We start from the raw sequence: 14,129 nt of genomic DNA, 5'->3' as shown, positions 1-14,129 counted from the left end.
AAATCAGCTGTAGAACGAGAAGATCGAAATCCATATTGATGATCAGAAAGTAAGTTGTTAGATTTAAGATGAGAGATTAAGTGTTAACTAAAGTAAAGTAGTAAATTTTAAACTTTATTCATTTTAAGATATTTAAAGATAATATTATATGATATTATTTAAAGTAAAAAATTACACAACTTTATTTGATTTTCACTTTTGCATCTTTCAATCATACTGCAATACATTTCAAATGCTAGAATGTTTTTAATAAATTTTTTGGCTATCAAAATAACCTTTATTAAATGTTTAATACTTATTCGATAGTGTTTAAAAACTCTTTCTTGATTTTTTTTTCTGAACAAATTTGTTATTTTCAATATAGAATTAATTTTATGCAAGTTTACAAGCTCCTTTTAATAGGATATTGAGCGAACACAAAAATAAAGTGGTAAAAGATGGTCTAGAAAATTGATAGATACTTCTTTAAACATCTTGGTCAAATTAAAATAACAATTTTTTGAAAAATAAGATAAACCTCAACATCTTAAAGCAATTCTGCCATCAATTGGCAGCTTATTTGTACATGAACTCTTTGGTTGACTAAATGAGTGCTAGTAGTAAAAAAGGCATCAGATAATACAGAACGATGATCATCTAGATTTTTTAAATTATTTCATTTTTTATTAGTATTATGTCACTCGTCAAAAAAATCTTGATTTATTCTACTATTTTTCCAGCCAACAATTGGCTGAAAAAAATGTTTTTTCATTTTCAAAAAATTGGATTTTTGCACTAAAGCTTATGCCTCATTCAAATTAATAAACCATTTGTCTTTTTGGTTCAATGAGGCGCTGAGGCATTCCTGAGGCGTTGCTTTATCTACAATACTCTGTATTGCGTCAAGCTCCGCTTCAGCCCTCAATTCTAGCTTTTGGTCTTGCTCCAACAACATGTTTAAAAGTTACAGTTTGCTTCAAAAGTTTTTAAGCAATTTTTTTAGTTCTAGGAATGCATTTAAAGTTAATAATTATGAAACAGGTAATATAATGGCATTCGATTTGAATGAGTGCGTTCGTATGGAATACATTATAAAAATCGATAAATTGAAAGTTAAAAAGAGACTTTGAAAAAGATTTTAATTTGTAGAGTTCATTTTTAGACTTTAATAATATTTTGATATAAACATATATTATTGTAAATAAAATACAGTTTAGTCAGCATATTTTTACTTTTACTAAGAAAATGAATGTATTAGAATGATAATGGTGGATTTAATAAAATTTATAAATATATATCTAATTTATATATTCTGAAATTGTATAATTAAATCTTACATTATACTCATTATAGGAAATTATACTCTTATATTATAAAATTATATTATACTCAAGTCGTCAAAAATAAGTGGGAGGGCTGATCCTGGTTGGAAGTATTGTGTTGAACTTCCTCCAATCAGGTTGCAGGAAGGCAAAACTTATATACATGTTGACTGCAACTTCTGTCAGAAAAAGATCACTGGTGGAATTAAAAGGCTAAAGTAGCATCTTGCAAAGACTCATAAGAATGTTGCAGGTTGTCCATGAGTTCCATGAAGTTGTTTATGTTGAAAAAGACCGAGTGAGAATGCAAGAGCTATTTGCTACTGAAGGCGATCCACAATTACAAAAAGTACCAACAGGCTTAAGTGCAGTCAAGTTAAACAAACAAGTTCATGGACCCATTGATTTCTTTATACAATAAGCAAATATTAGTAGCGGGAGTGCTGAATAGTCACGATTTGCAGGTCTATTGGAAGATTCTTTTATGAGAATTCAATACCGTTCAATGTAGCAACAAGCCCTTCATATTGGGCCATGATGAAAGATGTGTGTGGATTTGGAAGGGGATTTAAACCCCCAACTATGCAACTATGAGTTGCGAACATGGGTTCTAAAAGAAGTTTTTCAATGTATGCCCCTTTGACACAAAGGGGCATACATTGATAAACTTACTTTTTAAAGTCCATTGATGCATCGGATCAAGTAAAAGATGCAAAGTTGCTTTTTAGATTGCTTTATGAAGGCATTGAGGAAGTTGGAGAAAAGAATGTTATCCAAGTGATAACAGACAATGCCTCAGCTTATAAAGCAGCAGGGCAAATGTTGATGGAGAAAAGAAAAAATTTGTATTGAACACTTTGTGCAGCACACTGCACAAGGTTTCCAATACAACTTTGACTTAATGTTGGAGGACATCCTCAAGTTACCCCTCCATGCTTCTGTGTTCATCGAGGCTAAGAAAATAATAAATTTTACCACGGTCATGCATGGGTTTTAGTGATGGTAAGAAAAGTTAATGGCAGAGATTTAGTGAAACCTTCTATTACTCGATTTGCCACTGCATTTTTTACTTTGCAAAGCTTATTTGGAGCAAGGGATGGACTTGAATCCTTTTTTACTTCAAAAAAGTGGAAAAATAGTGCTCATACATCTCAATCATTTAGGGAAAAATGTGCGCAACATAGTTCTAAAAAGCAAGTCGTTTTGGTCTGGTGTGGCTTGTGTGCTTAACACAACAAAGTCTATGGCTATAGTTCTTTGAATGGTGGATCCCGATAAGTATCCGACAATGGGATTTATTTACGAAGCTATGGACAGGGCAAAAGGAAAAATTGCTCAAAATCTAAATAATGATGTTGCAAAGTATCAGATTGTTTGGGATATTGTGGATAGTTGGTGGGATTGTCACACACTTATTTGCATGCTGCTGCATATTTTCTAAATCCTCATTTCCAATATGAACCTTCATTCTCTACTCATCATGAGATTAAATTGGGACTTTATTCTTGCATGGAGCAATTGATTGCTGATTTAGAAGAAATCAGCGATCAATTGCTCCATTAGGGAGAAAGTCGATTTGCAGATCGATTCTTTTTGAAATGCACAAGATTTATTAAGATGATAAAATGCAGTAAGAACGAGGTAAAAGAGAAGTCCAGGTGTGTGTTTTCACTATTTTTAATATGTAATAATATCTTTTATTTTATTTTTTGATAAACCAGAGGATGGATGAGATATGGGATCATATCTCAACTTTTTTTTTTCCCTATTAATTTAATAAAATATCATTACTATTTTCAGTGGATTGGTGGAGAGCTTTTGGAGATCAAACGCCTGAACTAGCAAAGTTTGCCATTAGAATCTTGAGCTTGATTAGAATCTTGAGCTTGACTGAGCCGTTTTTCTGGATGTGAATGGAATTGAAGCTCCTTCAATCAAGTAATAATATAAAGTATTTTGGTTTTTATATGCTTTCGATTTTTATGTTACTGAGTTTTAATATTTTAATGAATAGGTGCGTACAAAGAGAAGAAATCGCTTAAAGCAAGCGAAACTCAATGATTTGGTTTACATTATGTTCAATTTGAAACTAAAACACAGGGAGTTAAAAAAGAAAACAATTGAAGATCCTCTTTGTTTGGATGATGTAGACTCACTTTTGGTAATTGTCCAGTACTTTGAAAGCTCATCTCTGATATATGGAAAGCAGCCAAGATCGTTTATAACAATAAGAATGTTGTTAAAACAAAGTTCGTTAACTTATTTGTAAAACACGTTTGCTTAATCCCAGTTTATGCATTTATTTGCTGTGTTAAAGAGACACTATTTGAATGCTGCTTTGTTATGTGGCGCTTGAATTTATGCTTAGACTTTTATCATACACTGGCGACATTTTATCATACACTGGTAAAAGTAAATTTGGTTGAAGCGTTTCTACTCCCAGTTTCAACAAGAAAAGGATTGACTTTTATTGATAAATTGGAGTTTTCAAAAAAAAATTATGATTCTAGACTAATATGAAATAATAGAAGTATCTGTTGAGTTCGCCGTTTTTTAGATTTTTCTGCACTTATTGGTAGTCTGGGCACGATAAAAATTATTTTCAACATAAATTCAAAATTCATTTAAAATAATCATAGTCATAATATAATCAAATTGGTCCGAAATCAAAATCAGTTGGTCCGAAATCAAAATCAGTTGGGCCGAAATCAAAATCAGTTGGTCCAAAATCAAAATCAGTTGGGCCGAAATCAAAATCAGTTGGGCCGAAATCAAAATCAGTTGGGCCGAAAACGGCCCAACTGGCCAGACTATTATTATGACTATGGTTATATTATCTATTTGTAAATTTATGTAAACATTTATTTTATTTCGATCTGTTTGTTGAAAGAAAAAATACCCTCACTTAACCCCATCCAATGACATATAGTGATGTACAAAGTAAAATTTTCTTGAGCTCAAACTTTAATAGGTTTAATAGCTTTTTAATATATAAACACGAAATACGAAAGCAGAAAACAGCACACATTTAAAAAGTGTTACACTGTTTTATTCAGTTTACACAATAAGAAAATACTCTCTTTTTACCTCTCTTTGCAATTTGACAACTTGTTAAAATAATGCAGATATAATGCAATATAAATTTTGTTGTTTTTCATGCATTTTAAAATTTTATTTTAGTTTCCGTTTCAAACCTCATTTATGGTAGAATATCACAGTGTAATACAAAATGAAAGAGAGTGTCTCTATACGTATAATGCTTCAAGTGGTGAAGTTCTGTCGCCTGGTTTTCCGTACCAATACTCAGATGAACAAGATTGTTTATGGAACATTCACTCATTGCATCAAACAACTTTTAAAGTAATTTTTTTGCAGTTTAGTTTAGAATCTCATGAATCATGCGAGTTTGATTATTTAGACGTTGAACAAATATACTATGAAATGCAAAGAGTAAAAAAAATTGGAAGATTTTGTGGAGAAAGAATTCCAGATACTTTATTTATTAACGGACATGCAAGTTTTGTTCGTATCAGATTTCATTCAGACTCGACAAATACTGGGAAAGGTTTTAAAATGGTGTTTAATGAAACTGATCATGTTAGTTGATGCTTTAATTCTACACGATATAAGCAATAAGTTTTTTATTGAAGAAACGCGAAAAAATAGCTCACCAGCATTTGTTTCACTTTTTTGCTGACTGAGGAACAAAAATCGTTTCGAAATTTAAAATTTCGAAGTTATTATATTCGAATAAGTTATTTAATAGTGTTAAATTTATTTACTTGATTTGAAAACAATTCGTTAATTAGTTTAATAATTAACTTTAGTTTTTTTACACTGAGTTGATATTTGAATATATACTGAGGAATTGATAGTTTATTTGAATATATAGTAACTAACTTTAAAAATGTAATTAAAGCTATCGTAATTATTTAAATATTAAGTAACGCTAAATATGTAGTTAAAAGCTATCGTCATTATTTATTGTTAATATTAAACTATTTTATGAAATATATATAAATATGTTTACAAGTTTATGAATTGTGATTCCATTACTAAAAGAGTATTACACGTAGATTAAAACTATTATACCCAGAAAGATTAAAACTATTACATCACGTACGAAGTTTTCAGGGTGACCATGTACATAGGTTTTAGTGTGAGTCTATTGGCACCAAAAAGATTTTTATAAAAGTTACAAAACAAATATGCGCTGTTTCATTTATTGATACAGTATCGTACCGTGAGGACTGATACGATATCGAGTATTCAAAAGTTATCATTGACATTCCAACTGATATACCGGTATCAGTTGGTTGGAATGTCAATAAGATGACTTATTATTGACTTGCATACATTAAACATTTTATTTTATCAAATTTTTGTTTTTAAATTTCCTATTTTTAGTTATTTGCGCTTTTATACTTTTAATATCTTTTGATCTGATGGTTTAAATGATCGGAGATTTTCAGTAATTGTAGTGGTTATCGTGATGGTTTAAATGATTAGAGTTCTTGAGTGGTATCATAATGGAATTAAAGCATCACTTAAAAAAGTTTTTTTTAAAATGTAGACTTGATAGGTCTTTACACACCTCTAATAAGTTTTTTTGTAAAAAAATTAGAAATTTTATGAACCGCTTAAACTTCAATTACGCAATTATGACAACCTGAAAGTTTTAATTTTATGAAGCAATTCTTTATTTTTAGACGTTTTCATAGATTTAAATATAGTCATTTTAAACATAAAAGTATAAACGTGTCGAAAGTCACTTCAAATAAAGTTTTTTCAATATTTGGGGGGTATAAGCCACCTTGGGGTTATAAGCCACCTTAATACAGGACAAAGTTTGGTCATAAAAATACAAAAATGATAAAAATATTTTTGGATCTTTCCTAACCTCTAACAATGCTAGGACAATGATAAGCTAACCTCTAACAATGCTACGATAGACAATAAAAAGCTAACCTCTTACAATGCTACGATAATTATAAATTAACCTTTAACAATGAACAATAACTAGTTAACTGAAAATTATTTGGTTTAACAAATAAAATAAGTTGACGACGTAAGCATTAATGTTTTTTTTTTTTTGTATACACTTTAAAGTAGTAAATTTTTACTCTCTATTTGGAGCTATTTGAATGAATCTTTACTTATAAACTTAATCTTATCTTCTTTACCAGACCTGTTTTCATTCCAACATGTTTTATTATTAGAAAATTATTAGAACACGTTACTTATATAAGATTGTGTTTATATTAGTAATATAAACAATAATATGATGTAAATATAAACAATAACAGATGTTGATAATATAATATTACCAACATCATTTATAAATAACAATTTGGTTGATTTAACCCATCATTCAAGTGTTCTTTAACACCACAAAAAAAAATGAAAAAAATTATAAATTAGGTTTTTGTTATTGATTTTAGAAAGTATTTGCACTGTCGATAGTAATTACATCTAACCAGAACTATAAACTATAAGTTTACAATCCTTACGTAAAGTTTAAAAAATAATAAGAATTGATTCAACTAATATATAGATATTTAAGTTTACTTTTATTAGTACTAATCTCATACAATATACATATACTTTAATCTCACACAATATTCCTATTATTTAATCTCACACAATATACGTATAATTTAATCTTACATTTTATACGTATAGATCAATCTTACACAATATACGTATATTTTATGTTACAATCAATGTGTGAAAACGTGCTATTTTAGAAAACTTCTTACTGTGAATAAAATTCCTAAACTATTTTACTATTAAAATTTCTGTAATTTTTCCTTTACAGAAACTTATCAATATCAACACCAAAAAAGCTAGTAACTGTTATTTTATTTATAATTATGTTGTCAATAAATAAAGATGAAATAGTATGTGGTCGCGGAACTTTTTTTTTTGTAATGATGATAGAATCAAATCCATTTTGTTTTATTAATACTAAAAGAAAGTTTTTTTTTGTCTTAAACTAATCGGAAATTCCTACAGGTTCATTGTTCTCTGAAATAGTAACGTAATGCTATGGTGAGTTAAAAGTAAGTTTGTGTCATCTGTAAACATGATTGTCATTAAATTTAAACCTTATGAAATCGTGGATGTAAAAAAGATAAAGAAGAGGCTTGATGGTGGTCTCTAAGGAACTCCACAAACAGCAAAATCGTAAATCCATTTAATAAATTTACTTTTTCAATCAAGAAATATATTTCTTGTTTTAAGAAAAGTATTTCTTAATAAGAAATGCGATATTACTGTCCAGTTAATATCAAGCAAACTTATTGTTGAAACCACATTAGCGTAAACAAATTGCTTTTGATTATTTTAACAGTTTTTTGGCTTGGCTTTTTATCCACTAAAACGCTACCGCTTATTTCTTAAAGCTTTAGTTTGTTTAAAAGAATTTCATGGTCTATTTTATTTCATGGTATCAAAGGTATCGGCTAAGTATGAGTAATAATAATAATAACAATGATAATTATAATAATAACATTAATATGCATGTCATTTGACAGCTTGTCATGCATGACAGATGTTTTTAACAAATAACTGGTAATTTATTTTTCTTAAACCAATTTTAAAATTGGACGAGTTCAATGAGATGAGAATTGGACGAGTTCAATGAGATGAGAATTGGACGAGTTCATTTCATTAAAGATGTTCTGAAATAATAATGAAATATTATTACGAGATAAAAATAAATTCGTCTTATGAACAAACATTATTATTAAATTTGAAACTTTATGGAAATCGTTGATGAAAATAAGAAAAAGTAGATTCTCTAAATTTGATTTCTGAGGATAAACACAGGTTATATTATGCAAATTATTGGCGATGCTACATTAACGTATACAATTCGCTTTCAGTTGTTTAAATACTTAATCAACTTAAAACACTGTCGCTAATTTCACAACTCTTTAGTTTATTAAAAAAACGTGATTTTTATAGCAGGTTATAAAGTTTTTTTTAAGAGCATCATCCGTAGAATTGACCGTTCTTTGATTAAACGCTTAAAATTTGGTCTCGCATTTTTATAATTGTCAATTTTGCCAATTTATTTATTTTGTCAGTCGCAACAATTAATGAGTTATTATTTTGCAAAGTATAATTCTTTATAGATTTTCGGGTAAATTATTACTACGAAACATAAAACATAATATATTATTGACATTGAGTTTGTAAACATTTATGCTTTATATCTTTAAATAGTTTTTTTGAATGAACAATTTTCAAAATATCTTAAACGTAAAAACGTGTATTAACCGTGGTAAAATTGTTGCAACTTACTTTTAGCGGTACTTCCTCAGACAATATTTGTATAGTACACAGAGCGCCAAAGAGACCGCCAAGTTTTATGTCTTGCCATTCAAATTAAATCTTTTTATTCAAAAGTATTTGTCCTATAACAATAAAAAAGAGCTTTTTTGAAGTCCGAAAAAAAAGCAAAGAATCATAAATGGGGCACAATGGTAAAATTGAGGGGTTTTCGCCCATTTAAGCATTTTAGATGTAAGTGACAAAAAAAATTTAGGGTAAAGTTTCAAATAATTTAAACAAAATTTTAAAAAAACTTTAAAAAAAAATTATTTAGTTTGCTGAGCAGAGCAGAAAGTTCATTCTAAATTCAAATCTACATGAAATAGATTTAAATGTGTAGAAGAGTTTACATCGAGAGCAACTAATATGACTTTTTATATAACAACTTATTACAACTTATATAAAAACTATATAACTCTGTAGTTAGTTTTAATTTAGTATTAATTTTTGACTTTAATTTAGTATTTACTAAACTAAACTCAATGAAGAGTTTAATTTAGTATTAACTTTTGCATATTGCTTAAGAACAGGAAGTTATTTAACAGATGAGTAATTCGATTTTTGTTACATAGAAAGATACATTAATCATGTAAATAATTTTAAACATTACAGTTGTTATTAAATTGTTTGAAATTTAATTTAAATTTTTTAGCCTAAAATCTAAAAAGCTATGTGCTTAGCCTACCTCAATTTTACCCCTAGCTCAAGTTATGACCTTTACAATTTATTACAATTTTATAAACGCTCTTTCCTATTTTTATGAAACAAACACCCTTATATAATATTTTTTGTAAAGTGCATCTAAAATGCTTAAATGGGCTAAAAACCCTTTAATTTTTCGGAACGAGTTTATTGTTAACATTGGCCTTAATCTTGCCTCAAAAATTAGGTTTCCTAAAAACTTATATGAATCATATTTAAGTGATGATTTAAGTGAATCATATTTAAGTGATGATTTAAGTGAATCATATTTAAGTGATGATTTAAGTGAATCATATTTAAGTGATGATTTAAGTGAATCATATTTAAGTGATGATTTAAGTGAATCATATTTAAGTGATGATTTAAGTGAATCATATTTAAGTGATGATTTAAGTGAATCATATTTAAGTGATGATTTAAGTGAATCATATTTAAGTGATGATTTAAGTGAATCATATTTAAGTGATGATTTAAGTGAATCATATTTAAGTGATGATTTAAGTGAATCATATTTAAGTGATGATTTAAGTGAATCATATTTAAGTGATGATTTAAGTGAATCATATTTAAGTGATGATTTAAGTGAATCATATTTAAGTGATGATTTAAGTGAATCATATTTAAGTGATGATTTAAGTGAATCATATTTAAGTGATGATTTAAGTGAATCATATTTAAGTGATGATTTAAGTGAATCATATTTAAGTGATGATTTAAGTGAATCATATTTAAGTGATGATTTAAGTGAATCATATTTAAGTGATGAAGCGAACTAAAATACAAAGAATTAAACAAGAACTCAACATTGCACAAAACATTGCACAAAACATTGCACAGTGGGACAAATTACCAAAACAGGGACAATTACCAAAAGTGGGAGTGTGCCAAAATACCAAAAAATCAATATCAGAATTGCACGGTGAAAATTTTTCATAATGGTGAAGACATGTTTATTAGAGGAAATATCTAGTTAAAAAAACATTAAATATTTATTTAAGCGTAATTTTATCCGGTTATTTAAACGTTAATTTAACATGTGTTCCAAAACGCTATTTTGCATTTTTTATTTATCAACTTTCTTACGCTACTATTATTTAAATTAACTTTATTGACTTTCATTTTAAACTATATTATTTTAATTGAGAATGTTTTTTTCGCTCAGGCTTTTAAAAATAATTTAACGTAAATGCAATCATTAGTTTTTATGCATCGAAAACAGACAGTTTTTGATATTTTTTTGTTACTAACCTTTACTATTAGGTATCAGATAAACTATCCTCCAATATCCTCAAAACATTTGACTATGTAAATCTCATGCTAAATGTATGTATATATTCATGCATCATAAATACTTTGCAACTTTTTGCAATAAAAAAAGTTATAACAAAAGATTGGTCTTCGGTTAATGGTCAGTTGATGAGAAATACTGAACATGTAAAAAAGATGTTTGTGCACAAAGAATACTTACAAAATCTTTCACTACTGTTATAATATATAAGTTTTGTAAATATAAATCTAAAAAAGTTATTTTATGACAAATACATGCATCGAAAAGTAATATTTTAAATGTTTACACTGATAAAAGTTGTCCATTAAAAATATTTCGTATTTTTCACCAAAATAATTAATATTTTTAATTTTTTTTTTTGTATTGTATAATTATATGTTTATTACTTTATTTATACATTTTATATATAAATATAGCTATTCTAATAAAAAAAACTACGAAAATAATTTTGGCACAAAAAACTCGATTTTGTCCCACTATGAATTGTTCTAAACTCCTTAAAATTAAATAAAACTTAAGATATATAGATTATTATTGTCTTAGTATCTAGTTATTTTTGAGATGTCTCTATACTCCCTACCGTTTTTAAAAGCAGAAATAATCAAAGCGGATATATTAAATTTGAAATTTCTAAAATTAAAGTTTATAAACAAAAAAGTATTTTAATTTTAAGTTAAATATTCGCACAATCTGTTATAGATTACTCGTTCGTGTACTCTGTTTTAGATTCAGAAAAATAATTCCAATAACGATCAGATACTTTGTTATAGATTCAGAAAAATAATTCCGATAATGGTCAGATACTTTGTTTAATAAAAAATCGTGATATTTTTTATTAATCATTTTTAATTGATCATTATTGGAAAAAAAATTGTAGAAACTCAAAACTCAAAACTTTGAATACGGTTGACCTACCGGTTAAAAGATAATTGATTACATTAAAGATAATTATCTATAATTGATTGAAAGCAATGATCAATTTTAGACTTTAAAAAGAGCAGATAAAAGTTGGGGCGGTAAACGTATCTAAGATAAGATAGACAATAAAGTTATTATATTATAAAGTTGTTATATTATTAAATTTTTATAAAGTTACCTTCTTTTAGAAAATGGTAACATTTACAAACATCTCTACATAACACGTGTGTAACATGGTAACATTTACAAACATCTCTACATAACACATTTACAAACATCTCTACATAACAAGGCGTGAATATTTTATTTGAAAAATATTATCCACAAGAAACAGCTTGCATTTTCGAAACTACAACCTCGTACAATTATAATTTAAGTTTTGAAAATACTCTGTCAACGTATTTTAAAAAAACGGTTAAACGAGCAGGTCATGGATTTTTAGTGTTTACATTATGTAACATTCAGAGATGATTCAAACTAAAAATTTTATAGCATTTATTTGGGTAAAAAATAAAAAATTTTACAAAAAATTACGGTGATCGGAGATTAGGAGCAATATTAACCACAAAAAATTGGGTTTTTTTTTCCTTCCTACCGTATTAAATCCCAAATACAATAGGAAGAAAAAAACTTTTTTTTGTCTAGTATCTTAAACTAGATCAAAGTTCATCAAAAAAATTATTTTATCTTAAAAAAATTTCTCGTTTAAAAATAATGACCAAGTAAAGATTACTAAAGTACAATCTTTTTTAGGAATACCAACTTTACAAGGCTAAAGCGATATGGTGGTCAGTTTAAAGGTGGAGAATGTTCAAAACTGGTGAAAAATATTTATGTTCAAAAAAAAAATTAACAAATCTTCAAAACAGAAAAAAGAAGAACAAGTCAGCTTTATAGTTAATTCCTTTCAGTGTTTAAAATCCGTTAAAGCTACATGGTTTGGATCTAGTTTGTTACCTGAATATGAATTAGCCATTAATAAGTAACAAAGAAACCTGTCAAACTTGATCTTAGAATCCTGTCCCTGAATCCAAATAAAAGGTTAGGCTTTTGGTCTGAACAGGCCTCAGATTCCGTTTACTATGGTTTTAAACACCAGTATTGATATTACAAAGTTTAAAGTACCATCTCTGAAAGTCACTTATCCTAAACACCGAAATTCTATGACCAACCGTATAACTAAAAGTTGAACGGGGCGCTGTGATAAGACAGACATTGCCTTCTTTTAGCTCCAGTCATGTAGTTTTTATTTATATAACAAGGCATTGTATTCTTTTTTACTGACGAAATAAATAAAACTCGGGTAACACTGGTAACAATTGTAATGAGCGTATTGCAATTATGGCACATAACACACTATATTACAAATTAAAAAAAAATTAAAATTTCTTGTTTATTATTTATTTTTCTCTGCTAATTCTAATAATTCTGAAAAATTTTCTGTCTTTTAGCGCCAACTAACTGAGCACCTATAAATCGTTGTAGCCTCGCAAAATACTTCATTGGAGGTTGTTAGAATACGTCATTTGATGCTTTAATTCGATACGAGATTCCGCATCGTAAAATCTTTTAAAAAACGTTTTGCACATCTGTTAATAATTACAAGTTTGCGCTCAAGACCAATGCAATTTTTTTGTACTGACTGGGTAAGTTCTGTTTTTTTAATGATGGCTATTAAAGAATGTCAAAATTTTTGAAATATACTTTGTGTTTAGATATTATATCGACACAGCAGGTATTATATAAGATGTAAAAGGTACCAAATTGTGAATGTCACATAAGGTACCATATTTTACGGATAGCGTACAAAAAATATTTTGTAATACACATGGGGCTCTCATGTAATACGTGGAACCTGCCGAACTAGCAGGATGGTTACAAAGTTGAAAGATGGTTACAAAGTCTAGCAGGATGGTTACAAAGTAGAAGAAAGGAAATGCTGTTCCCAGAGTATAGAGAGATTTCTTCCCCGAAAATAAGAGTGATGTTTGTGTGGAGCATGGCGAGAGATTTCATCGGGACATTGCAAAAATGAAAAATAGATATCAAGGAGGATGGAACACTACTATGATGGGCTAAAACCGGCGCCGAAACTCCGTGTTCATAGCCAGAACTCTAACCATAGCTGCTAATTATTTCTTTTTATTTTCACTAATATCGTACTTCCTACATACCTTTCAATATATGAAAAAATGCAATACGCTATATAATTATCCTTACAACTTTAGAATAGATTGATTCAACATACTAACTTAGAAAAAATCTTATATCGAGAAAATATAAAACTAAGCATTAATAAAAAACTATCGATGTTACGCCAAAACAAAAGTGATTTTCGAATTCGGTAGGAAAAAAATAAACATAAAAAAATCTAAGTAGGCGAGACCTTTAGTGTAATAAGTGCTTAGCATAACCTCAAGTAGTATTTAGCATAACCTCAAGTAGTGCTACCTCAAGAAATGTCTCAATTACCAGAGGCAATAGAATTGAAAATACGTGATAAAAACTGTGGTTTATTTACAAATCAAGGGGTTCCAACAATATTCTTTACAAATATTATTGGAACCCCTTTACCTGCTTGA

General features: G+C 28.1%; 1 protein-coding gene across 2 annotated transcripts in view; it reads left to right on the top strand.

The window, feature by feature from the left end:
- Positions 1–5,333, top strand: part of LOC136072064 (bone morphogenetic protein 1-like) — a 50,720-nt gene extending 45,387 nt beyond the window's left edge. For both annotated transcript variants that reach the window (XM_065820175.1, XM_065820176.1), the window contains one exon: positions 4,482–5,333. In XM_065820175.1, the coding sequence (XP_065676247.1) occupies positions 4,482–4,907 (426 nt within the window). In that variant the 3' untranslated portion in view covers positions 4,908–5,333. The remainder of the gene's footprint in view (positions 1–4,481) is intronic.
- Positions 5,334–14,129: the final 8,796 nt, after the last annotated feature.

The sequence above is a fragment of the Hydra vulgaris genome, chromosome 15 (assembly GCF_038396675.1).
Source record: "Hydra vulgaris chromosome 15, alternate assembly HydraT2T_AEP".
Lineage (NCBI taxonomy): Eukaryota > Metazoa > Cnidaria > Hydrozoa > Anthoathecata > Hydridae > Hydra > Hydra vulgaris.
Note: the sequence above shows the minus strand (reverse complement) of the source record. Positions and strands in the feature narration are given on the sequence as shown.